The sequence below is a fragment of the Eretmochelys imbricata genome, chromosome 13, assembly GCF_965152235.1.
Source record: "Eretmochelys imbricata isolate rEreImb1 chromosome 13, rEreImb1.hap1, whole genome shotgun sequence".
Taxonomy (NCBI): domain Eukaryota; kingdom Metazoa; phylum Chordata; order Testudines; family Cheloniidae; genus Eretmochelys; species Eretmochelys imbricata.
The window spans coordinates 7,133,706-7,159,227 of NC_135584.1; the positions used below are offsets into that span (position 1 = coordinate 7,133,706).

A 25,522-nucleotide genomic window follows, 5' to 3' on the forward strand; every position below is an offset into this window, starting at 1 on the left:
AAACCTGAGTAGTGATTAAGTGATACTTCAAGTGCAATTACAGTTACAACAAAATGGAAAAGAGATAACAGTAAGGAAGATTAACATTGTCATTGAATAAACAGATACGAAAAATGTTGTTGGTAGGGGGAGCTGGGTCTACCAAAGAGTGCTACTTCCTGATTTGCAATTTTAGTCATCCAACCAAACACAATAAATGCTTTTGAGGGAGGAGGGAATGGGGCCTGTCTTGGGTCTGGACAGTTGTTTCCAGGCAGATGCAGTTTCTCTGCCCTATTAAGTGTAAAATCACCATATGACAAAGCTATGTTTACTCCCCAGGATAAGTCACAGTAAAGATATTTAGTTTTGCTATAGTGCCTTTCAGCCTAGGATCTCAAAACACCTTGCCAACCATGAATTAAACTTCTTTAACTCCTGTGAGGTAAGAATTATCCCCCTTTTTACAGCTGGGAAAACTGAGGCACAGAGAGGTTAATTTGCCCAAAGTCACAGAGGAAGGCGGTGGAAGAGCTAAGAAGAGAACCCAGAAGTCCAGACTCCCACCACTGCATCAGAATAGGGCATGTGCCATAGTGGTGGTGCCAGCTGGTGTTTGCACTTCAGTAGGAAGAGAGGGGTTCCCCTAGCTGCCCCCTGAGGATACGTCTCACTTCAGAGGTTACTGCGCTGGCTGTCCCCCCTACGAAACTCGCTGTTTCATCCCCCCTGGCAGCAGAGCCCCGGCCCTGCCGCCGTGGAGCTCTGCTGCTCCCCCTTTGCCCGCCCCTGCAGGGAGCTACCCACGTGATGCCTCGGCAGAGCGCTCTCCTGCCCCCGGGGAGTGCGCGCGGCACTTCCCCTCCTGCCCCCGAGGCAGCGCAGTGCTGCGCAGGCGTCCCTCCTCCTCGCGCTCTATATTGGCTGAACAGTAGTTGCCCGCAACGCCCCAGAAGCCCTCACGGGAGCAGTGTGTAGAACAGAGAGGGGAGCGCCGGCCGGTTGACTCTCTGGGCCACGCCTCGCCGCCATGTCAGTCTCTATGGTAGCTGGGGAGGAGTGGTGCCCCGCGCCTAGCGCTGAGGAGCTGCTGCGAGGAGGAAATGGCGGCTCGACTCGGCTGAGGCGCCCGGCGGCGGCGAGATCTGTCCCCTCCTCCCGACGGTGAGTGAGAGAGGCGGCCTAAGGGGAATCCGGGACACCGGGCACACCGCCCGCACTGAGGCAGGGGGTGAGGAGAACGGGTGGCCGCCGCCTACGGCCTGGGGGCGCTGGGCCTGATTAGAAAATGGAGGAGGGCAGGCCCCGTAGGGCGGCGTCAGGGCCCCCGGAGGGTCAGCGAGCCCTGCTTTCAGGGGTAGTGTCGGCCCGACCCGGTTCTGCGGGCAAGTCGGCGGCCTGGCGCGGTACCAGAGGAGGCCGGCCGCTCGATGCAAGGCCCCTGAGAGAAGCGAAAGGAGCCTCCCTGTAAGCGGTGAGGGCTGTCGGGCCGGAGCGGAGGGGACGTCGCCCTCGCCGGGCGGAGGAGGGTGTCGGGGGCGGTTTCGCCGCTATGGAGGCGAGGTGACAAGATGTTGAGGTACAAGAGGATCGACATCATAATCGAGCTGAAGTCAGACCACTTCTCTGTGATCTCACGATCCGTCTGCCCCATTATTTCCCCCCGTCCCCGCAAAGCGGATGAGAGGGGGTTGGGTGGTGTGATGGCTGGGGGGCGGGGACCCGGAGTTGGGAGGTCGTTTGATGGGAGTGATGAAATGGGGGGAGACAGAGTCGTCTTAATGCGGGGGTCCTTTGGTGGGTGGGAATGAAATTCATCCAAGCTCGGGTGCTTTGTGTTTTTTTCCTGGGGGAGTTGGAAGTAAATTCAGTCTCTATTGGTGAGTTCCGTAGAAGAGGTGAATTTCACCTCGTTTTGGTGATTTAGTCTTAAGGTAGAAGCCAAGAAATTGAAACTCTTTTGGCTTCCTATAAAGTATTCAGTAACTTCTCAGCCTCTGCATTTTTCCTTTCTCCCGTTCTAATGGTGCTAGGTGCCATTTTTTGGATGCGATTACCGTTGTGATTACCTGGCACCGTTAAGGATCCTGTGCTACTTTTTGCAAGAATTTCCTTCCTAAATTGCCCCTGTAGATTCAATCCAATTAAAAAATAGCTAGAATAGGTTTCATGCTTCACCCCAGAGTTTGCTGCATTTCAGTGATGGGTGAAGTAATTCTTTTTCTGTAGTTTGTCAGTTTGAACTTGTGAAATGCTTTGTGATCCTTTTGAGATGCAAATTGCCATATAAAATACAAAACAATATTTTAATTTTTCCTATAGTTTACATGATCACTTTTAAAACACAGTATAACACTCTATTTACTTTGCTGTGCGGGTCTGGGATCTGCTTCCCTCTAGGAATTTCAGGGAAAAAATTGACCTATTTTATGTATCACATAAGGGTTTGATGTAATCCATAATTCTTCAGGGCTGTATTTTTCCTGATGGATAAACCTATCTTTCGTTTTTTCTCAGAAACAGTTATTTTTTAAATATTTAAACTTACACAATTCTGTTTAATTTAGTGTTCATTTATAGGGCCCTACCAAATTCTTGGTCATGAAAAATGTATCACGGACCATGAAATCTGGGCTTTCCCCCATGAAATCTGGGCTTTTGTCTGTTTTTACCGTATATTATAGAGAGCTGGGTGGCCGGAGAATGGCAGCTGCTGACTGAGGGCCCAGCTCTGAGGCAGCAGCGCAGAGAAAGGGGTGGAAATACCATACCAGGCCATCCTTACTTCTGAGCTGCTGGTGCTGGTGGCGGCGGCGGCGGCACTGCCTTCAGAGCTGGGCTCCCAGCCAGCAGCTGCCGCTCTCCAGCTGCCCGGCTCTGAAGGCAGTGCCACCACCAGCAGCAGCGCAGACGGTAAGAGTAGCTCTACCACAACCTCTCCTACAAAACATTGTGACTCCCCCACCACTCCGCTTTGGGTCAGCACCCCTACAATTGCAACACTATGAAATTTCAGATTTAAAGAGCTGAAATCATTAAATGTATGATTCTTAAAACCCTGTGACCATGAAATTGACCAAAATGAAGGTGAATTTGGTAGGACCCTATTCATTTAGCAGTTGGTCATCAGATGAACATTTTTTTTTTTTTTAAAAGAATGTTCTCATTGTTGCTTATTTCAGTGGCAGGTGGTATTTTTGTAAATGGTAATGTAAATTAATTTAGTCTCTAAGTATGTTTTTAGTTTCTAGCAATTTAATTAACCATACAACCAATTGAATTGTTGGTTGAGGAGAAATAAATGAAATTCAGCTGAAAATGCGAAGTCTTATTTTATTAATTTAATTAATTTAACTGAGAAATAAGGCAGGAAATGATGGTGGGGAGGGGGGCCAGACAGTCATTTAATGACTGTAGATGTTGAGATTCCAAAAGTTTAAGCTTTATAACATTAAAACACAAATTGTTAACATCACAAGTCAAAATATTAAAAGTAAATGTCTTTAAATCAAACTCTAATAGGTTCTCAAGCAGCATTTTTTTTACTTTCCCTATCTGTAAATATCAATTATTATCAATGGAAATATTTTTTCCTGGCTTTGTATGTGTATGGTGAAATCTACGTTTACTGACATTATTAATAAAAATAGAATCCTTCCGTGCCTAAATATGTATTCTAGATTGTGGTCAATTTTTTTAGCATATTAAAGACTGGAAATGGATAGTTGGCGTTTGGATCTTTCCATAAAAACAAATGTAGTAAGTAGTATCTTCCATGCACAAATTACCTTTTCAGAGTTAGCTGTTAGATTTTTCTAGGAGGTTTCAGAAACAGACTGCACTGAAGTTTAGATCCACTCTACAGGAAGACCAAAGGATTATGTTAACGTTCAGCTTCATTTGAAGCTATGTGACTTCAGTCATTTGGGACACAATCCTGCAATTTGAAGTGAATGGGATATTTGCTGTTGATTTCTGTGAGAGCAGGATTAGAGTTTTGAATCATTAAAATAGTGTTTAAGGTTTTAAGATACAGTGAGACACTAAACTAGTTAAGTATTGTGTCTAGTTAAACTAGTTAAGTATTGTGTCTAGTTAAACAAACTTGTTTTGGACTATGGAGTTTAAATATTTCAGAATGTATACAATGAGCTGTAGGTTTTTAAGGTGTTCAGTTAATATGCGAGGTCTATTGACTAGAATACTACAATTAATAGTTTCTTCACACAGTGTTTTTAATCTTCAAAGTATTTTACGGACAGTTTAGCTGCAATTGTGTGTTGTGTTGTATTTTTTTTAAAAAGTAATGCAAGTAGAACTAACTGATTTCAGAATATTACATAAAACTCTGAATTCCTAAGACCCAACTTTAATTAAATAACCAGGTGATAATGAGAGAGACTTACCCAGAAAAAAAAGTATTAGTCATTTTCAGAAAGTAAATTATATTTGCCTCTTCAACCAAAAAGCAGTCTGTGTTTTTAATGATTGTAAAACTGGATTCTGAACTTGTACTAACTCTTCAGTTCAGCCATGAACTTCAGCTAGGCTAGGTAGATGACTTCCCATTTTTACTGTGGTGCATTCTCACCCTCTTCTCCCCAGTTTTTTCCAGTTGAGCATTATAAGCTATTAGCCCAGCTTCTGCATTTTTCTTATTTTGGGACTTGCCTTCCTTTTGGTTGTCACTACTAGACCTTTTTCCCCCCTTCAAGTTTCCAACTGGTGCAACCAGTGCTGGCAAAACTAATGTAGATAGATCACTGGTGGCCTTTCTTAACTAAGGGTATGTCTATACTAGAGACCTTACAGCAGCGCAGGTGTACCGATGCAGCTGCATTGCTGTAAGAACTCTCGCGTAGCCTCTCTATGCCGACAGGAGAGAGCTCTCCTGTCGACATAATTAAACCACCCTGCAATGAGTGGCGGTAACTGTGTTGGCAGAAGAAGCTCTCCCACCGATGTAGCGCTGTGCACACTACCTCTTATGCCGGCAAAACTTATTTCTCTGTGTGTTTTTTCACACCCCTGAGCAACATAAGTTTTGCTGACATAGGTGGTAGTGTAGATATGGCCTATGGCTATGTCTACGCTACAGCCTGTGGGCAAAACTTTTGTGATGTGAATATTTCACCCCCCTGCACGACATAAATTACACCGACATAAGCGTTCGTGTACACAGCTCTATGTCGGCGGGAGAGCTTCTCCTGCTGACACAGCTTATGCCACTGGTGGAGGTGTTTTTTTTTAATGCTGACAGAAGAGCTCTCTGCTGTTGTCATAAAATGTCTTCACCACACACGCTGCAGTGGTAGAGCTGCATGTACGGTTAGACATGGCCTAATACTCCCAATGCTGCTAGGAATGCTGGTAGTAGCAATGGTGGGAAATTTAAAGAAAGGAATTTAGTGTAGACAAGGCCTGTCCCTCTCCCTATATAAGAATATCTGGGTAGCTACTTGAGTGTGCTTTGGAGGGTCTCTACTCTCACAAGTAGAGGGTGTAGTCTAGTACCAAATATGGCATGAGGGGTACATATTTTACCTATCCAGGAACTTACGTAAACCCAGTCTCTGTAGTACTTGAATGCTTCACAGACATTAATGACTGTATCCTCATAATACCATTATGAAATAGGGAAGCACTGTCCTCACTTTACTAATGGTGAACTGTCCAATGCCACCCAGTAACACTGTGACAGAGCAGGACTTGAATCCAGAAATATAGCCAATATTCTGAGGGACAGATTTTGTTTGTGTACAGGTTATTTCACTCAATTGTGACTCCTAGCAGAGAGGTTAGTTTTTTGTTGTGTTCAAATATTTCACTGTTTTTACTATTATATTTTTAAATAGCTAAGCACAGTGTGATGAGTCAAGAATGAAGTTGATAACTTTCATTTCGGACTTCCCTACTTTAGATAGTTTGTTACAAATACTACATTCATGCAGCTTTTTGTTTTTAAATGGTAACATAAAGGTTTAAAAATCAGCATTATTTCCATGCAAAACTTTGATGGCAACAGTATAATTCATATTAGTCTAAGACATTCCTGTAGAGCCAAGTATAATTTTATTAAAGACAGGAGCAAACTAAGTAAGATGTTCCACTTTAGAAACAATTGTAGTAGTGGGTGAAATCCTGGCCCCATTGAAGTCAATGGCCAAACTTCCATTGACTGTAATGAGGTCAGCATTTTCCCTCGTGTCTGTATATTTCATTATAAGATCAGAATAGCATCTCACGCTATAGTGATACTGTGCTGTGGAGATGGTTTTTTGTTTGTTTTTGTAACTGTTTTATATATTTGGGAAGTTTTAACAGGTTTTCAAATCCTTGCCATGTATATTTCAGAGGCAAAACAATAATTACAGATTTTGTTTTGAGAAACATTGTACATTGATATAATCAGAACTCTGTTTACCAGGCCAGGCTGTTGACACATTAGAGTTGTGCTCTGGAGGTTTAAAAATTAAAAATTAGTGTCTTATTAAAATGTTTCACACTAAGCATCCTGCCTGTTTTAAATACTTTAAATACACCTTTTTCTGGTTTCTTATGACAGCTGTGCTCCTGGACACAGAAATTAAAAGCAGTGTTTAATGCACCTACCCTGAGGCCAGTTAGTTTTCTGGACATACTACAATTCTGCATATGTCAGTACCCAAATTATCAGTTGGATGGTTATGGCACATGTCAGTCTTTGAGCTATTAAGTTTTACGCTAACTATGCTGGCTTACCATTTTAGGACCCATTTCACTCATTAATGATCTATACTGCCTTCTTTACTGTTTTTTACACTGTTGCTTAGTGCATGAGTTGTAGGTAGGCAGAATTCAATTATCTAAATGGGAATTTGATCTAAATTCTGGTAATAAAACCCCTACCCTTGTGCAAAAAACGACAAAAACACCCATAGAGTCTTTAATGTCAGGACCACTGATTTGCCCCTATTCTAAAACAACCACTGGGCATTCAGTAGTGTAGTGTCCCCAGATGGCATAATGGAGAATTGGTTAATACTACTTCAAAGGGAAGAGTGCCAAGTTCTGTGAATCAGTATTGCTGAAACACTTTGTTGACTGGGCACTTGCTGGAAATATATTTTGAACACTGCTAATGAGGAAGTTCAATAGCAGAACTCAACTATAGTGCAGGTAAGTAATTCAAATTTGAAAAATCGTGAACAAACTGTATTGCATAAGCAGTATACAAGCTCTCTTTTGCAGCATACTGGAGAAAGTATGGTAAACACGACAGTATATTAAAGAGACAAAATGGGTGAGGTAATATCTTTTATTGGACCAATTTCTGTTGGTGAAAGAGACAGCATTTTGAGTTTACACAGAGCTCTTCTTGAGGTCTGTAAGTTGTTCCAATAAAAGATATTACTTCACCCATCTTGTGTCTCTAATATTCTGAGACCAGCACGACTACAACAGGACTGCAAACTACAGTATTCTGACGATGTAATATTAATATCCAGTGACAGTTTGATATGAAGCTAGTAAATTATAGTTTTGTTTTGCAATTCTTAAGGTCAGGACATGAAAAAGCTACTTGCCTGGGGCAAGTAGGAAATTTTCCTGGACAACTATCTTTGACTTTTGTAGATTCAAAGGTTTTACCTAATGGGGAGAAAAATTTCACCTCTTTTCTTCTGTGTAAAGTGATGCAGTACTCTTTTCCAAAGTCTGCAGACAGATTATTCAGGAGTATCTGATGCTGCTCAGGGTTTTACCAAATAGCAGACCAGTGAAAATTCTCTAGAGTCTTTATTAGTTTTACTTCTGCTGTTCAGAACCCTTGGAGCAGCAGCCAGACTAACATAAATCAGGTCAGTTTCACTCTTCTGCTGCTTGGGAAATCTATGTGCCTCAGCATAGGCAGACAGTAGAGCAGCTTTGGTAAAAGGGGTACTAGAATGGTGATAACCCAGTTTACCACAGCCAGGATTACCATTTAGATTGTCAAACAAAATTTAGGTTCTGATTCGGTAATCATTTACTGACAGTAACATTTAACATGAAAAACGCATTTGCTAATTTTATTTCTTTGCTTCTTTTTAATTAGCTTTTCATAAACATATTGTATCTATTGGAATAACATGTTTTTATTGGCAGTTGAATCCATTTTTTCTGTTTATAATGATAATTTGTACATTAGTCCTTTCTTACTGAGATTTAGACTGCTTTCCCACTGTTTTTCAGACATTCATATTGTAAGGCAGGGATTGTCAACCTTTTTCTTTCTGAGCCCTTCTCCTGAGCCCCCCCCACCCCCCCGCCCCATTCTATAAAGACTCCATGGGCCACCTGTGCCACAACAACTGTTTTTCTCCATATCCAGTAGATTAAAAGCCAGGGCCGGCATTAGGCAGTAGCAGGCAGGGCAGTTGCCCGGGGGCCTGCGAAGTTAAGTTGCACGGGCTTCGGCTTCAGCCCCACGTGGCGGGCCTCGGGCTTCAGCTTTCTGCCCTGGGCCCCAGCGAGTCTAATGCTGGCCCTGCTCTCTGGTTTATTTTGGCAGAGCCCCTGAAACCTGCTTGCAGCCTGCCAGGGGCCCCGGACCCCTGGTTGAATAATAGAATATCAGGGTTGAAAGGGACCTCAGGAGGTCATCTTGTCCAACCCCCTGCTCAAAGTAGGACCAATCCCCAATTTTTGGCCCAGATCCCTAAGTGGCCCCCTCAAGGATTAAACTCAGAACCCTGGGTTTAGCAGGCCAATGCTCAAACCACTGAGTTGAGAACTGCTGAGAACCTATTGAGTTGAGAACTGCTGTTGTGAGGAACATTTGATTGGAGCACATGAGGAAGAAACTTTCAGTTTGTGAGAAAAGCTTTAGAAAGAGCAGATATATTTTATTATAATAAAAACCATTCCCCAGTACTGTGTACTTCGATCATGCAATTCCCAGTGCCAGAAGCAGTTTAATGTTTACCTCTATAACAGAAGTGGAGATATGGAAGACCTTGTCCTATCAAGGGTTCTGCTGAATATTTGTTAGCTCCAGCTAAGTCACTAGGGGGAGATTATGCTAAATGGTGCCATCATATACTTTTGAGTTATAAGAAGAGATGGTTTACAGTTCCTTAACTATGCTGTAACACATTCGCTCAGTCTGTATCGCTATTAATTATTTTTTGAGGGGCAACTTTTTTTAACTGCTAAAGGTTATTTCCTTTTTATCTAAATTATACTTTAAAGTAAACTACCACGTTGGCTTGGCTTTCATTTTGCTGTAAAATGTACTCATGTTTAATTTGACATGGAGTTAGCTGTTTGAAATAGAACACTAAATCTTATGCTCAGATAAATTTGTTAGTCTCTAAGGTGCCACAAGTACTCCTTTTCTTTTTGCGAATACAGACTAACATGGCTGCTGCTCTGAAACCTGAAATAGAACAGCTATTTAAATTTAAATAGACAGGCATTTTTAGTCCAAAATATTATTGATATCAGAATTGTACTATTATATTTGATGCCTTATAAATGTATTTTAATCGGCTCCACTGTGCTGATACAGAACAGACTCTTGTAAATGTATTTGTGCATTTATATGAAAAACTTGATCAGGTTGAAAAAATTCTTCATTGAAATGATACATCTCAATTTCCAGGGATATAAAGGATGTCCAGGAGTATGAAGATACTGATACACAGCCCTAAAAACAATCACAGAGCACTATATTAGCATTCATGTGTGTCTCAGCTCTAACATGAAATAATTGCAAGTTGATGGCACTTCTTTTTGGAAAAGAGAGGAAGTTTCAGAGAAAAATGATTGTGTAACTCAGCTACGCATTGCCAAATCTACATTTATTCTTGCAAATTGTAAAGCATTTATTAGCATTTGAGAGTGTGACATTATTTCATGGGAAGTAGTTGTTGATTAGGTACAATAGGACCTCAGAGTTACCAACACCAGCGTTATGAGCTGATCAGTCAACCACACGCCTCATTTGGAACTGAAAGTATGCAATCAGGCAGCAGCAGAGACCAAAAAGGAGAAAAAAGAAAAAAAGCCAATACAGTAAGGTACTGTGTTAAACATAAACTACTAAAAAGATTAAGGGAAAGCAGCCTTTTTTCTTCTGCATAATAAAGTTTCAAAGCTTGTATGAAGTTAGTGTTCAGTTATAAACTTTTGAAAGAACAACCATAACATTTTGTTCAGAGTTATGAACAACCTCCATTCCCAAGGAGTTCGTAATTCTGAGGTTCTTCTATATGGAAAATATGAAGGAATTTGACTGTGTGATTGATCGATTTTATTTATTTTAAACCAGATAGTATTGCAAGTAAGTGATATGGTAGGCGTGTTTTCCTAAGTGTCCTAATGCTTAGAATTTATGTAGTATTTTCCATTTGTAGGTGTCAAAGCACTTTACAAAGGAAGTTACGGTATTACATTTTCTGTAGTAGCTTTCATGTTTGTTGACTTCACAATCCTTAGTTAATTACAAACATTGCAACATACTTTTATTATGTAAGTATTTATTTTAAGCATCAGATCTTTTAAAGATAACTACATGATGGACGAGCACACAAAATATCTTCATAGACCAAAATTACAAAGGAAGCCTTAGTGACTTAATATTGTGTGCGTTTGTAATGACATGCACTTTTTAGCGTGATAAAGAACTGTTATTCTAACATGGAATATTTTTCACTACTTTATTCTTATTTGTGAATACAGTCACACTAATGCTGATAAGCATTAGCCCCATTTTACACGAAAACTAAGACACAGACAAGTTAGTTGACCAAGGACATTCAAGGTGTCGGTGGCAGACCTGAGGTTCCAACCCAGGTCTCCTGACTCCCAGTCAACGTCCCTATCGACTGGATGGTATGATTAAAATTTCAGGATATAAAATCCTATAACAGTAAAATGTAAAAGGTATGAAAAGAAAAAACAAAAAAGTCAATCATGAAAAATATTTATACAGCTATGTATTTCAATAAATATGAAGGCAGTCGAGAAGAAGGAAGAGCAAGAAGAACAAAATAGAAAAAAGATATGGGTAAAAGAAGAAATGTAGGTCTGACTGCGGACACTGTTCTGTCTTAAGTTAATAAAGTATTTGTTTTCACACAGATTGTTCTTCATTAATTTGTAATCTATATATTTCTTTTTCATCTAAAGCTGTTTCAATTAATGATGTGACCAGTTTCTGTTTGTGCAGGAATTCATGATATTTTTAATGCCTGGGTATTTATAGTAATCAATTCAGAGTACTACAGAATTATAGATAAATCTTAAAGTATTGCTAATTTGGGGTGAGGTCTGATATGAATTCAATTTTCTTGCCCTGAATTGAGATTGAAAATGATGAACCAGTCAGTATTTGTAATAAAGAACGGTTATACTGGCTCCTTATCTTTTGATAATGGGATAAATGTATGGAGGTCTTTTTGTCATCACACTTTTGTCATTACTTAAATGCACGTTTAACCTCCTCCCCCCCCCCCATGCATCTTACAAAAAGTTGTCTGTATTAGTGATAACTCAGCTTACCTTGATACTGATGTAGATGTCCCCATTTGAATATTTACATCTTAGTCCACTGTGTTGAAGGTGATTTGGAATAACTCTTTGAGACAGCCACATCAAACTGTATGAGTGGAAAATAAAAAAAAGCAAATGGTGTTGATTTATCATAGGGAAGTTGTAAAAATGCCATTTAATGAGGCACCTGTGAGAAAGCTTGCTCGTGATACTACTTCCTCAAGTATGCTGCTTCTACAAGATAACTACTAGTAGCAGTTAAAGGAAAACTAAACTATACAATATGATATCAATAAGAGTAGTGAAACTTCTAGTTCTAACGAAGACTATATTACTCCATGTTTAAGTCTTATACATAAATCATTAGATCTTGGTGAAATTAAAGCCTTCTAACATAAACATCAAGAGAGGTAAACATTGATTACAATGAGCCCCATGGCAGTATTTACATGTAGAGACAGTTATGAATGAAGATAATCATGGTGTTTGTTTATGTGTGTGTTAAATGCTGAAATTTCTCATCAGAGTATTTGAGTAGATTTTGTGTTTTCAGCAGCAAAAAGCTGCAGAAGCTTGTGGAAGAGTTCTACAGCCATCTCTGCAGGGCTTCATGAGGGATTCCGTTTTCCAAGTTTGAAGCTGCTATTTTATGATACTCAACAACTGACAAAGTAATATTTTCAGGTACTTAAAATAGTTAACACTTCCTTGAGATGGGGAAAGGATTGTTTGGAGTGGGAAGGGAGTGAAGACTTTTGCTTGCAGCTTCAGTGTCTTTCATGGACTATTTCAGTACAGTGACCTTCCAAATGCTGTTGACAAATAATGGAGTATAACAGTCATCCTTATGCTCAACAGCTCAGGATTTCGTTGATCAACAGAACCGTTTAGTGGGACCAAAAATTCAGGGTTTTTTGGCAGATCCAGATTTAACAGAAGCTGCATAAAAAAGCATCAAAGTACGTTTAGATAGATTTTGAAAAGCGACTGTAAAAGTGCCATTTGGAGTTTTTATGTTCATTGTCTCCTACTCCAAATTTGTGAAGTTTGCAAGTAAGTGTATATTTTTTGTAACTTGTAAACTCCTTTTGGATTTGTAAGTCAAGCTGGGTTCTTTCTCTCTCTTAACATCACCACTCAATAATGATTCTACGGGTGGAATTCAGTTACATTGCTGATATTGCATGAACCACAATAAAAGTCCATTTCACGGTTTGGAGGCTGTACTGACTGCAATACTAACAAAAATAAAATATTTTATACTTACTATAAGAGATAATTTTCAGCACTTCTTACTTTGATTAATGAGTATTAGAATTTAGGAGCCTTTGGGGAAACAATGTGCAATATTTAATGTTCCTCCACAAGTTTTGGAAGAAAGGTTTCTAAATCTTCCATAGCAAGGCTGGTTAAATGCAGACTTCCAGAGATAGGCAAGGCAAAAGGGATTGTCCCCTAACGATCAAGACACGGGTCCATTAGGGCCGTGCCTTCCACATAGGTCTGTGCTTCATAGGATTACATATATACTACCATGACTTGGCCTAGGCCCTAAAATATCCATTTTGATTATACTAATAACTGCACCTCTTATTGTCAAAAGTAGTAGACAATGGGAGACTGTAATAGGCTGCAGTAGAAATTTGACTTCTGCAAGAAAAGCCAATAAACGTATTACTCCATACATATTTTAAGGGATTTTTCTGTGTGCCACCCATCTTTAATCACTGACTGGACATACCGAAACAGTGACGAGTATTTCTAAAACACTTCTGTTCTGAAAACTTAAATTTATTTTTTGGTAAATTTTTACTTCGCTGTTTGAAGGTATTAGAATGAATTAATGGAATTTTCCTTTAAGCTCAGTATCATTATAGAAAGAACTGCACTCCGATTTTGAAATTTTTTCCCCAAGACTTACTGCCCAAGGAATAAGCCTACTAATGCTGCTGTGTTCCCAAATAGCCACGGACTCTTAAAAAGTATGGCCTTGCAAATTAAAGGAATTGAAACAGTTTTGTACCATTTGTACTGTATCTAACTGTAGCATTGGCAATCAATTTTTTATTGAATAAACTTAAAAATACCCAGAACAAACATAACTTTGTGCTTTTGTTATAATCACGTTTCCCCTTTTTGATTTAATTCCACTTTTTATTTTCTATTGTAGATTGTTCTATATTTTCTGTATTGTTTTGAATATTCCCTCTTTCTTTTTCACCCTTTATATTCTTTTCCTATTTTGTACTATGTTCTCTCCTTTCTCTTGTATGTTTTGACTCTTCCTACTTTTTCTATAAACATCTTTGTTGTTCTTTAATTTATCCCATTTATTCTGTTTTCACCTCCACAAGCCTGTTTATATTCACTGATGAAGCTATACATACCAACTTACACTCACATTTACACTTGCATGTATCCGCATGCACCTACTTGTGAAAAGACCCACTTGCTCACATGCAGCCATCTGCTAACAGATTCACTCCTGACTCCTCCCATCTTCCAGTGATTAAAAACAGTGGATCGTGGGGCTGCCTTTTTTTTTTGTTACTCCTACAATCTTGGTAGTTGAAACACCTTTTTCTTCCTCTTAAGAGTCTTATAGTACCTCTTTAGGGCTAATAAATGGACTTTAATGGAATTACTCATGTTTAAAGTTAAATGCTTTGCATGATCGGGGCCTTAGTCTAGCACTTCAAATTTAGCACTGAAAGTATGTAAATGCACCTATCCATAATGGTTACTTCATTCATGTAAGATGGTGACATTGCAAAGAGAAGTTTTACTAAGTCTTCACAAAGTTGGTATCCTGTGGATACAGAAATCTGCAGATTGACTTATTTGAATATTTTTACCTGTGTGTGATGCCCCCCCCCGGCACAAGACTGCGTCATTGGCATTTCAGTTACCGATTTTTTTGTCCATGTCTTGAGGATTGTAGTCCCAGACTTGATAGCTATATGTCTATGCTGTTTCACAGTTTAACATTTTTATATTGGAAGCTTTTCTGGGTTATTCCAAGTGATTGTCCTGAATATAGCGGCTTTTGTTGAAGAGATGTAACCTTATTGTGGTCTTAAAGAAGGCAGGCTATAATGGAATACTTAATGCACTTTGGTTTAAATATTATAGGAGCGTATTGTATATTTGCAGGAGGGAGCGTTGCTGTTAGATGGCTTCTTCATTTCTTTGGAATCACTGATGTATAGGACTTGAAGATAGACCTGTCTATTTGTTTTTACCAAGGCAGAATTAAGAATGTTTATCTTAGATTAACTGTGTGGTCCCATAACTTTTAAGTGTAGTAATAATTTTGAAATTCCAAGCTTTAATGTGGGTTTTTTGACGTGTTTTTTTTAAAAAAAAAAAAAAAAAAGAAAAGAAATGACAGCATTTTAAAGTGGTTTTCCCCTTAAGTAATTGATAGCTATTCCAATTAGACATGATTTTTTTTTTTTTTTTTTTTGGCTTGTGAATATCCTTTGTTTTAAAGAATATTTTCAGAATTGCTCAGTGACAGGACTTTCTGTGGAGCTTGTCAGCTGTGCAAGAACTGTGTGAGAGGACCATGCAGGGTATAGAAACTATCAGGCTCTATAACGTATATAGAAACATTAAAATGTTATTTTAAAATAACCACATAAAACTACCAATAGCTAATCATTGTCCAAAGAGCCAGTCTGACCTAACCCTTATGAATATGAAGATAATCATCCAAATGTGAACTGTGTACAAACTTGAGATCATGATGTCTTCCTGAGCCTTTAGAAAAACCACTCCAATGCTATGCTTTGCAGTGTGAAAAATGCCCAAATATTGTCCCTTTTCAGTGCTGTTTCTAAGTTCCCTGAGCAACTGTGAAACTGGTAAGAAGCAGGTCAATTTCATGCTGAACCTATTTGGGAAATTTATTAGAGGTTCCCATTACAGCTGCTTGTGAATGTTTTCTTCTCCCTGTTAAAGCCAGTGTGTTGAGAAGAGGAATCTTTGCTGTCAGCCTCTACTGGTTGAGATTCATTCCTAGTTGCATATTCGTGTGCATTGTAGCCTTGCCAGAGTTAATGAGTATGTCTTTGATTAGGTCAATAATAATATTAGTGATACAAGATCTTCTGCTAATCAGAAGAATCCATAATGAGGATCTGACAAGATTCTCTTTCAGTTGGTTGCTGAATGTACAAAAGGTGTACTGTGTTTGAAGTCTAGTGATCAACCTTCTAGAAAACTAGAGAATTGGGAGGTCATTCTGTGATTGGCATGAGGAGGGAAAGATTGTCTTGCAATATTGCTGCCATTCTAGAATTTCTTCAAGCCAGGTAGACATGAGCCTGACTGCTACCAACATTAAAGTCCAGTTTGCAGCAGTTGTAGGCTAGTTTTCATGCTGTTGGGTGGACAGCTTAGAGGCCACCAAATGTACTATGTGCCTCCATGATGATCTGTCCTTAGCCAAATCTGGCACACTACTGGGTAGAATGCCTATGAGGGACAGGTGTCTTACACCATCCAGCCATTGAAGCATTATATATTCTCAGCTTCATCTCTCTGCTTATCAGGGTGTTTGGTTGTGAAAGATGTTCTTATTGAGATGCATCATTACTGATGACAGTTTTGCAGTGAGGGCTTCAAGTTTTTCTTGATGTGGCCCATGTTATCGACAACAGAGCCAAGGTGGGTGATGTCACTAACGATATCAACTGAGTGGTCACCCACTAAGATGCTAGAACCCACAGTATGTTCAAAATTGCTGACTGGAAGACTTTTGGTTTTACCGCAAATGGGAGAGTAGTTGTAGGGTTCAGAAGAATGGTTAAATGGTTAACTCTATTCCTGTGGGTAGGCACCCAGATGTTTCTGAAGGCTGTTGACAGCCTGAGATCAGTAAAACAAGCTGTGATTCATGCTTGGAGCTTAAAATTGGTATGCGCTCACAACTCCCCTTTAGAGACCGTGAGGAGCGGGTTTCAGTATATTTATTAGTAAAGATTCTGTTTCTCATCATTGTAAACTGATTTGAAGGATAGGAGAGTGATATGTACTGTCTTGTAGAGAGTCTTCCATCATTTCTGCATCTGGCTACATTTGTGTTTAGACCCTTTCAGAATTCAGAACAAAGATTACATGTACCTTCCATTTGAAGCAGAAAATTGCTTTGCCCGCTTTCTGTCCAGAATTGCTAAAGCAGAGTAAAATTCAGTTGTTAGACATACATAGGGCACCACAGGATTACATAATGGATCTCAGCATGGAGTAAAGTGCCATTTAGAAAGTGGTATCTGAGCCAAGAAATTTTTAAGATGTTAAAGATTTGTAAGGCATGTAAAACTTCATCAGACATTATACATTAATGTACAGGTGCCTGCAGAAGTGGTTTTTGGCAGAAGGGTGTTGCAGCTGCCTGTGAGATACTATGCTTCCCTAACTCAGGTGCTTGAAGTGTTTTGGGAGAAGTCAGGGGTCTGGACTGGTACAGAAGATCAAAAAGAAAAAAAATTTTTTTTCTTTCTTAGTGTGTACCAGTCCAGAGACCTTTTTGTTGTAGATTTTCTGTACTCAGTTACCATTACAACGTACATGTTCATATTAAAGTTATTTTTTGTTGTTTGTCGGCAGAATTTGTGTGGTTCCAAGTATTGCTTTCAACTGAAGCATGAGGAACAACTAGACTTCTGATTTATAGAGATGTTCTAATGACATGGTAACCATGAGAATAAAACTAGAACACTTTGTGATGTAATAAGAGAATCTAGAAATAGTTATCTTATTTATGATATCCTGTGTTTTATATACAAGTTTGTGATAAGAAAATACCTGAGCTATATACAATTTTTTATTTTTTGGATATGATCACATTACCATTTTGAAAAAGCAAAACGAGGCATTGTAGGAACAGTTATTTGTTGGAGGTACCTTCCAGTAGACTACAGATGTAGTGATACCATGCTTAATTGTTTAAAGGAGACTTTGTTCAGTGCATCAGTGTGAAATTGAGAAAGGATGAAAACCTTGTTAAGGCCCATTGCACCACTTAAACTTGCAGTGTGGTTGGTTAGGAGAAGCCAGGACAGGTCTGGAAGGGGATCCTTCTCCTGCATGTTACTGAGAGATGTCTCTGTATTGGTTCCTTCTATGCTGAGATGTAAATTGAGGTTCAGAAGTGGACCGGGGAAGGGCCGCAGACTTCATGGTTAAGTGGGTCTAGTGACTCTAAGAGCCCAAGTAACACAAAGGAGCTGTAACGTGCACTTCCCGACTATACACTGGAGTAGTGGCGGTGGAGGTGCTACATTGCAGCTCTGTGTCTCTTGTCCCAATCCCTTCCATGCTCCACCTTCATATAGCCCAGTAATTTAGGATTTGTTTTGAAGTTATTTTCAACCCTGTGGAGAGATTTTTACCTATATTTATTAAAACTGTGGCTTGTATTTCAAAGACATTTTAATTACAGTTGGTCATTGAACTTTTTGACGCTGTCACTTTTGTCATTGGTATCATGGGAGCTCTTTGCATTGAGCAAATCAGAAAAGCTTTTGAAGAAGCTTTTATACAGCTGTCTATTAATGAGATTCTGTACATTTATTTTTTTGTATATGTACTCAAAGAACCTCTAAAAGTGTTATGACAATAAAGAGGAATAATGATGACTATAGGGGTTATCTAATATAGAAGGTGCTATAATTATAAGTGCCAGTGGGAGCTTGACAATTCATTGTTTAGGGTAATATATTGTTAAAAAGAGCAATTATAAAATGATTTATTTTGATACCGCAAAAATATTCTTTAAGTTGCTGATTTTTAATAAGTATCTAAATAGGTCAGGGATGCAAGGATTTATGGCATCTACAAAAATGTTCTTTTACTCAGCTGAACTGCTGAGAGACCTATAGTAGACAAATCTTATAGCTGGACACGTTTTTATTACTGTGCTAATTCAGCTTGCTTTTTAGCAGGTTTAACTAATGTAAAAACGGGTCCAGTGCGGGAGCCTTGTTTACACTAGGTATGTCTACTGCATGAGGGTCTTTTTTTTTCCAGTGTAATGAGTCTCAGAGTCCAGGTGTACAGACTCAGGCTCACGCTACGGTGCTAAAAAGGGCCATGTAGAAGTTCTGGCTTGGGCTCTGAAGCCCGGGAAGGGAGATGGATTTCAGAGCTGGAGCTCCAGCCCAAGCCAGAACATTCTCTCGTCTATTTTTCATGCTGTAGCATGAACCCCTTGAATCTGACTCTGTAGACCAGGGCTCTAAGACTTGCTGCTGTAGGGATTTGTTTGCAGTATAGGTGTATACACCAACACTCCCCGTAGGGTCAGCTACCAAATGATAGAACAGGTGGCAGGGTTTATTTTTGTAACACTGTCTAGTGTAGATGCAGCGTAGGTGACTTTGGTTTCCCATGACAGCTACATTTGGCTGATACAGTGGAATGGTTGATCTCGAAAGTGAGATTTACGTATGCAATAGACAGAGCTTTCTCTAACCAGTCCATGACTTTGGATCTCTCTTCTGGAAGAGATTTGATTGACTATAATCTTCAGTGTATTCAAAATAAAATATAAAACTCACTTCTTCAGCCTAGGTTTCCCACAAATCAAATATTTAAAAATAAATCAAAATCTAAATTCCTAACTATACAAACAAACAAATGCTACTACCCTTCCCACCCTCTAACCCCCATATAGAATGGGAAGAGAAAAAGAGACATCATCGTGTGTTCACTTTAAAATGTATGTTGGTCAGGTATCATAGTGATTGGTACAGCATACAAATATATGTATAGTAGAACCTCAGAGTTACGAACACTGGAGTTATAAACTGACCAGTCAACCACACACCTCATTTGGAACTGGAAGTATGCAATCAGGCAGCAGCAGAGACTGCCAAAAAAAAGAGGCAAATACAGTACAGTACTGTGTTAAATGTAAACTAAAAAAAAATAAAGGGAAAGCAGCATTTTTCTTCTGCATAATAAAGTTTCAAAGCTGTATTAATTTAGTGTTCAGTTATAAACTTTTGAAAGAACAACCATAACATTTTGTTCAGAGTTATAAACAACCTCCATTCCCAAGGTGTTTTGAAACTGTCATGTTAAATTAAAACTCCCTGTTTAAAATGCAGTTTGCAATCTTGCCACTGGGTTGAGTAAAATTATTAACAAATTGCAAAATATGATCTATTCCAGTGGTTCTCAACCAGGGGTCGGGGCCCCCTGAGGGGCCATGAGCAGGTTTCAGGGGATCCTCTAAGCAGGGCCTGTGTTAGACTTGCTGGGGCCCAGGGCAGAAAGCCAAAGCCCCACCGCATGGGGCTGAAGCCCAGGACCCTGAGCCCCGCCACCTGGGGCTGAAGCCAAAGCCTGAGCAACTTCGCTTTGCAGTTTCCCCTGTGGCATGGAGCCCCAGATAATTGCCCTGCTTGTACACCCTAACGCCGGCCCTGGCTTTTATATGCAGAAAACCAGTTGTTGTTTTTCTAGGCCATGGAGTTTTCATAGCATGGGGAGGGGAGGGGGGGCTCAGAAAGAGGTTGAGAACCCCATATCTGTTCAACATCAGAATGTTCCCTAACATGAGAAAATACTGACTGCAGTATTAGGTATGCATTAGTAATATCAGATCTGTGCCTCAAGATTAAATATATTGAAGATAATTTTCCATATATGGCCTTGACTCTGGTTGATGGCACAAAAATATTAAACTGGATTTATTTGCACAATCAGCAGAGGACATTCTGAAGTCAGTAGTATGTTACAAGCTGAAAGATTCAAATAAGATATGTTAGGGCACATATATTTAATTTTTAGTTTTCATTCAGTGGCATATGTTGTATAATAATAGTAGGGTATTTTATTAGAATTGAACAAGTAGTGATTAGCTGACTTTCCCTCTTCCTTCAGGTATATCTCTTAGAATTGCGTGATGTGTGATGAATTGGAGATTCTGAACAGGGAGATTGAGCGGTTATTACGGAGCAACATCGTGGAAGAAGGCACTTTAAATTCAGACTGTCTTCAGCCATCTACCACTGACTCCTTGGATATAGCCACTGATTCAGACAATGAAGCAAAGTACAAATTAGTGCAGGTACCCAATGCCTTTATAAACAGTAATAGGGTTCTTAAAATTAGGTTATACTACTCTGGGTTTTTTATTTGTTTCTTTTTTGGAAGACTTGAAATGTACTTGGGAAGTATTTAGAAAGCAGGGAACAACCTGAATTTGCCCGTATGCAGCATTAGTTTATCTGTTGCTGTCAGTGATAGAACAATTGTTTGGATTGCTTTACTATTTCATGTACCAGCTGAGAAGAATGGCAAATTTCTGTTTTCATTTGGAAAATGTAATGGCACTGGAGATGATCATTTCCTAAGTAGTAACAAGTGGTTAAAAATAGCAAATATGCTGTAAGACTCTGGGGTTTGTGAACTTGGACAGTTTGATTTGAACAAATAAATTGTAGGGAGGATGTGTTGGGACATGTAGGATTGTACGTGTCCTTAATTTGTCCTTACATTTGCCTATCTCCACCTCTGGTACATTACAGTACCAGAATTCATCCTTATCATCCTGAAATCCTTGTTATGTTTTAATCACTTTTTACCTTTACTGTTGCAGTTCTTCTTGCAATTGCTCCTAAATCATTGTTTGTTCCAAGAAATGGAATCATGTTACCTTTGTTCTCTGTCACTGGCTTATGTTCAAGTTCAATTCAAAACTGACTTTATTGGTTCTATCCTGCGTCCTGTTCCAAGCCTGATCGCTGTACTCCAATTGGGTTAGGCTTTTCTGTACTTTCCTCTGGACAACAGTTAGCTTTGTTCCTGTAGAAAAGTAAGTTCCTGATTCTGAAATAATCTTGAAAAAGTTTTTGCCAGCAGAGTTAGCTCCTATGGTAGAGGGAGATCTCTTAACAAATGGTGGTTGTCAGCCCTTCTTTGGCCTAGTCTAGTTTTCATGAAACATTTTAAAAAAGTTTTGCCCCATTCACGCAGGCTGTACCTGCTCATAAAATCATATTTCTTGAAAAATATTCAAAGATAGATTTTGAAAACCGTTCAGGTTTGGGAGTCTTTGTAGAGTGGACATGAGCATAGGGACAATTTCTCACTTGTGGAGCTTCATCTGGAACTCTTAATCTTCCCTACTTTTAAACCACTAACTAATTTCTAGTTTTTAAATCTTTGAAGCTATGGTCTTGTCCACACTTACAAATTGTGCCCCTCTAGCTATGTTAGCATAGTTAAACTGTATAGCTTATTCTGGTTTGGCAAAGTGAAATAAATTATACCGGTAAAAAGTGACGTATATCAGTATAATTGCATCTGAACTAGGGTTTATACGCGCATAACTGTGACCATGAAAAAATCACACTCCTTGCCAATATAGTTATACTGGTAAAACTTTTTAAGTTTAGACCAGGCCTACTTTTTTGCTGTAAAATTGCATTTGACTTGTTTTAAAACACTTTATAGTGTAAAATATTTGATATAAATGACGACACAAAAAAACACGGTCTTTTAGCAGTTAGGGTATGTTGGCTTGGTTCTTTAAACTCTGTCTTGAAAACACAGTACAAGACCAGGAGAAAGTGAAAGAATAGAGAATTTATCCTTCTGCTAACTGGGAATTCTCAATTAGATATCTGTATCTGGCTATAGGGAAAATTAGTTGGTGTTAATCAGGTTTATCTAGGATTGTTAGCTTCGATTAGTGATGTTAAACTTGGCTAAAGTCTTTAAAATAGGATAATGTTTTTCTATATTTTCAGTACTGTTAGAAACATCTAAATATAGATTATATCTTTTAATTTCACTCTGGCTGAGCTATTAAATACGATTATTAGAGTTAACTTATTTTGTTAAATTCCTATTTAGGACGCAGTTGTGCTATGAAAATCTTAATGGCTTCCAAACAAATGTATCCGTATACAAGATACATGCCTTATGGAGCTGAATGATCAGTCTTAACAGGGGAGTTTTGGTGGTAGTTTTTTCCCATTTACAATAATACTTCTTCCTGTTTCAGTCCATTTCCTGGGGAAAAACTGATGAAGAAACAAAATGTGAAGGTTGCTTTCAAGTGTTACAGATGCATGTTGCCTTTTATTTTATCTGTTTTCTTACCAAAACTATCTCAATTTACAAACTTATTTTTTAATAATGAGAACTTTGTAGCAATTTAAAGCAATACCAGGTTGTCTGACCTATTGGAATTGTGTAATACAGAGTGGTCAATTAAATTAATAAAACTATATAAACTTTTAATTTTTTTTTCTTTCAGGAGCCTACAACTGGAGGATTGATATCTGAGTCTTTGGATTGTCATCAAGCTGAACCATGCACTTCTGAATTATCAAATTCAGCATGTGCTTTAGGGATTATGCTGAATGACTCTGATCGACGACTGCTGCCCTCTTCTCGCTCTCCCTTTCATTTAGATCTACAGGGAGAAACCATCCCAACCTCTAATGCTGTGTCAGGTAAAGCATATAGAGGACATTGAAGAATCTTCCTATTTCTTTAAGTTTTATCTGGAATTTAAATCTCAGAATTTGGATTTCCTCTGCTGTACTCTTAACATTTCTTCATCTTCCAAGGTAAACAAATATATAAAATATTGTTTGATCTGTTGCATCATAACAGCTTTAATTTTCAATTTCTTATTAATATCCATTTAAAGTTTTCTAATATTTTAAAATTATAATCTTGTTGCTACATAAGATGCTTAAAACTAAAAAAGAAATATGTAATGTGTTTTTTAAACGTTATCTTCTAAAGAGCTTAACAAAATTCCATCAAGTTTTAGAAATAATTTGTGAATGCTCCAATAGCTAAGCTAGAAAGGTGATTCGTCATTTTTATTACCTTACTATTAGCTTAAAATTAATTATTCTTTTAATTCTACTGCAGCATTCTTCTTAGCCATTTCCCACTTCAGTGATGCTCAAGCATGCACTAGCTTGATGGTTATATCAACAGTACAATCCCATTGAAGTTGTCTTATAGAGAATCTTGTAAGTGCTATGTTTTCAAACACTGTTAAGTGGATTTGAAAAGTTCCCTATTTTAGCTTTATTAATTACTTTATAAATAGTAGCACATTTTTTTTAAAAAAGAGAGAACTTCTCAGGCCATCAGTTTTTAGTTTAAGTAGACAAAAACATGGCACCATTTTGTCATGGGCTAACTCTAGAGGCGTTCGTGCCTGATATGTTACAAGTGTAGCATATGCCGGTACACTGCTTGAAACAGGAGCCATCTCATCAGGACTGCACATTGCAAGATGTAAAAATAGTGAGATTTAAAATAACATGCTAGCATGCTTAAGCCCCTCACATACTAGCAGTTGGAATTGTGGGTATATATCTGAAGCTATTGGAAATTTGTTCAGTTTCTTCAGGAATCACCATAGAATGAAAATAGGATAAAGTGTATGATTCAGTTTTATTATAATGCATTAGATACTTCTGAAAGAAATGCAAAATCAAATCATATGGCGCTGCTGCTCCCAGTGTAGAGACAAATGACTTAGGTTCCATGTATGGAACAGTTTAATAATGGTTTTAAAATTTAGTTGTGGCTCAGAGTGTTAATAGTGTAAAATTCATTAGTCAGACAGGATAAAATTCCATAACCTTTCCAAGGAAAGTGTATGAAAATAGTGTTTCAATTTGTGCAAGTAAATCCCTATTTATCCTGTGATGACTGTACAACAGCAACACACATTATACTGATCACAAAACTTATTTATTATTCCTTCCTTCTTAGCAAGGCACTTACATTGCATGAAACTTGTTTGAAATGCAGCAGCACATATGCTTACTGGCTTTAGTGATTGAGATGATCTTATGCCAAATTGTTCTTTATTTTGGATCCTCATAAAGTTGCGTCATGCTTGTATGTTGTTTCTGTCACTTGCTTCCTGCTGTTCTCTCAGACCTGTAGAGGGATTCTAAGAAGCTGTGTCCCTCACATCAACACTAGCTTTACCCTACAGTTCAGCTTGTACATTTCCAGGTTATTTGCCAGAACTCTTCTCTGGCACAACATACAATTTGGAAGCCTTGACACAAAGACCACATCAAGGACCAGCCTTATTTGAGTTCCTTTCAATGTGTTGAGTTTTTTTTCAGAGAATTTCTTGATAAGGCTTTGAGAAATTCTTTTGACCTGAACAAGATTATACTTAACCAGTCCCATTAGTGAGACTCCTCTAAAGGGAATGTGTAATACCTTTTGCTGAATTACTAACTACCAACATTACTAAAACAATCAGTCCTTTCAGTCCTTCACCCATTCAGCTCCACTGGTGAATGAAAATACTTCCCAAACATCATCTAGAGAAGGCACCCCAGAAGTAACTAATCTAGTCCATTAGACACTTTCTTCTCCTGGACTCTTAAAATTGTTCAGACTGACCTCCTCAGATTTTCAGGAATACCTTCCTCTTAACTTCTTTTCATTGCCGCCCTATTGGGATCACAAGACGTGACAGGCAGTTCTGGACAGCATGGTGAAACTTATCCAAGGGGCCATTGTCTTTTCCAGAAGAAAGATTATTTGCTTTTGATAGAGATTCTTCATGATGAAAAAGAAAATAGGATATTTCTGCCCCATCCTGGCCTTGTGTGGGCTGCATCCAGGTTCATGAAATCTCACTTTGTACAGAATCCTGGCATTCGTGATACAAGAGGCTTTCTATTAAGACTCCTTACATTTCATCTGATTTGGATCCAGAAGAATCCCAGGACCAGTAATAATAGTATGAAGTTACTTATTGACCTATGGTATTGAGGGAGATGTCCTAGCATCTGATAATGTCCTCAAATTATACCAGGGCGGGGAGGAAGAGAGTACAGATTGTCTGTTTTGAGGAATCTCTCGATAAAGGAATCTTAGAAACCGAGTACAAGGACAAGAAAATGTTGGCCAAATGCCAGAAGAGAAGTAGATCTTCAGAGAGTAACCGTCTTCTCCAGGTTTCTTCTCATACAGATTCTGCAGATGAGACAGTGACTGAATTAGATGGCAG

At 38.7% G+C, this 25,522-nt stretch overlaps 1 protein-coding gene across 5 annotated transcripts in view; it reads left to right on the forward strand.

Moving 5' to 3' along the window:
* The first annotated feature begins 1,019 nt into the window (after positions 1 to 1,019).
* DIDO1 (death inducer-obliterator 1) overlaps positions 1,020 to 25,522 on the forward strand; it is an 88,404-nt gene continuing 63,901 nt past the window's right edge. For 3 of the 5 annotated variants that reach the window (XR_013347760.1, XM_077831991.1, XM_077831995.1), the window contains exons 1-3: positions 1,031 to 1,143; positions 20,389 to 20,575; positions 22,772 to 22,970. Coding sequence is in view for 3 of the 5 variants with exons in the window: in XM_077831991.1 (XP_077688117.1) it covers positions 20,411 to 20,575; positions 22,772 to 22,970 (364 nt within the window). In the remaining 2 variants the exon portion in view is untranslated. Of the gene's footprint in view, positions 1,144 to 20,388; positions 20,576 to 22,771; positions 23,088 to 25,522 lie in introns of those variants that run through there. The other 2 variants (XM_077831992.1, XM_077831993.1) reach the window with 2 other exon arrangements.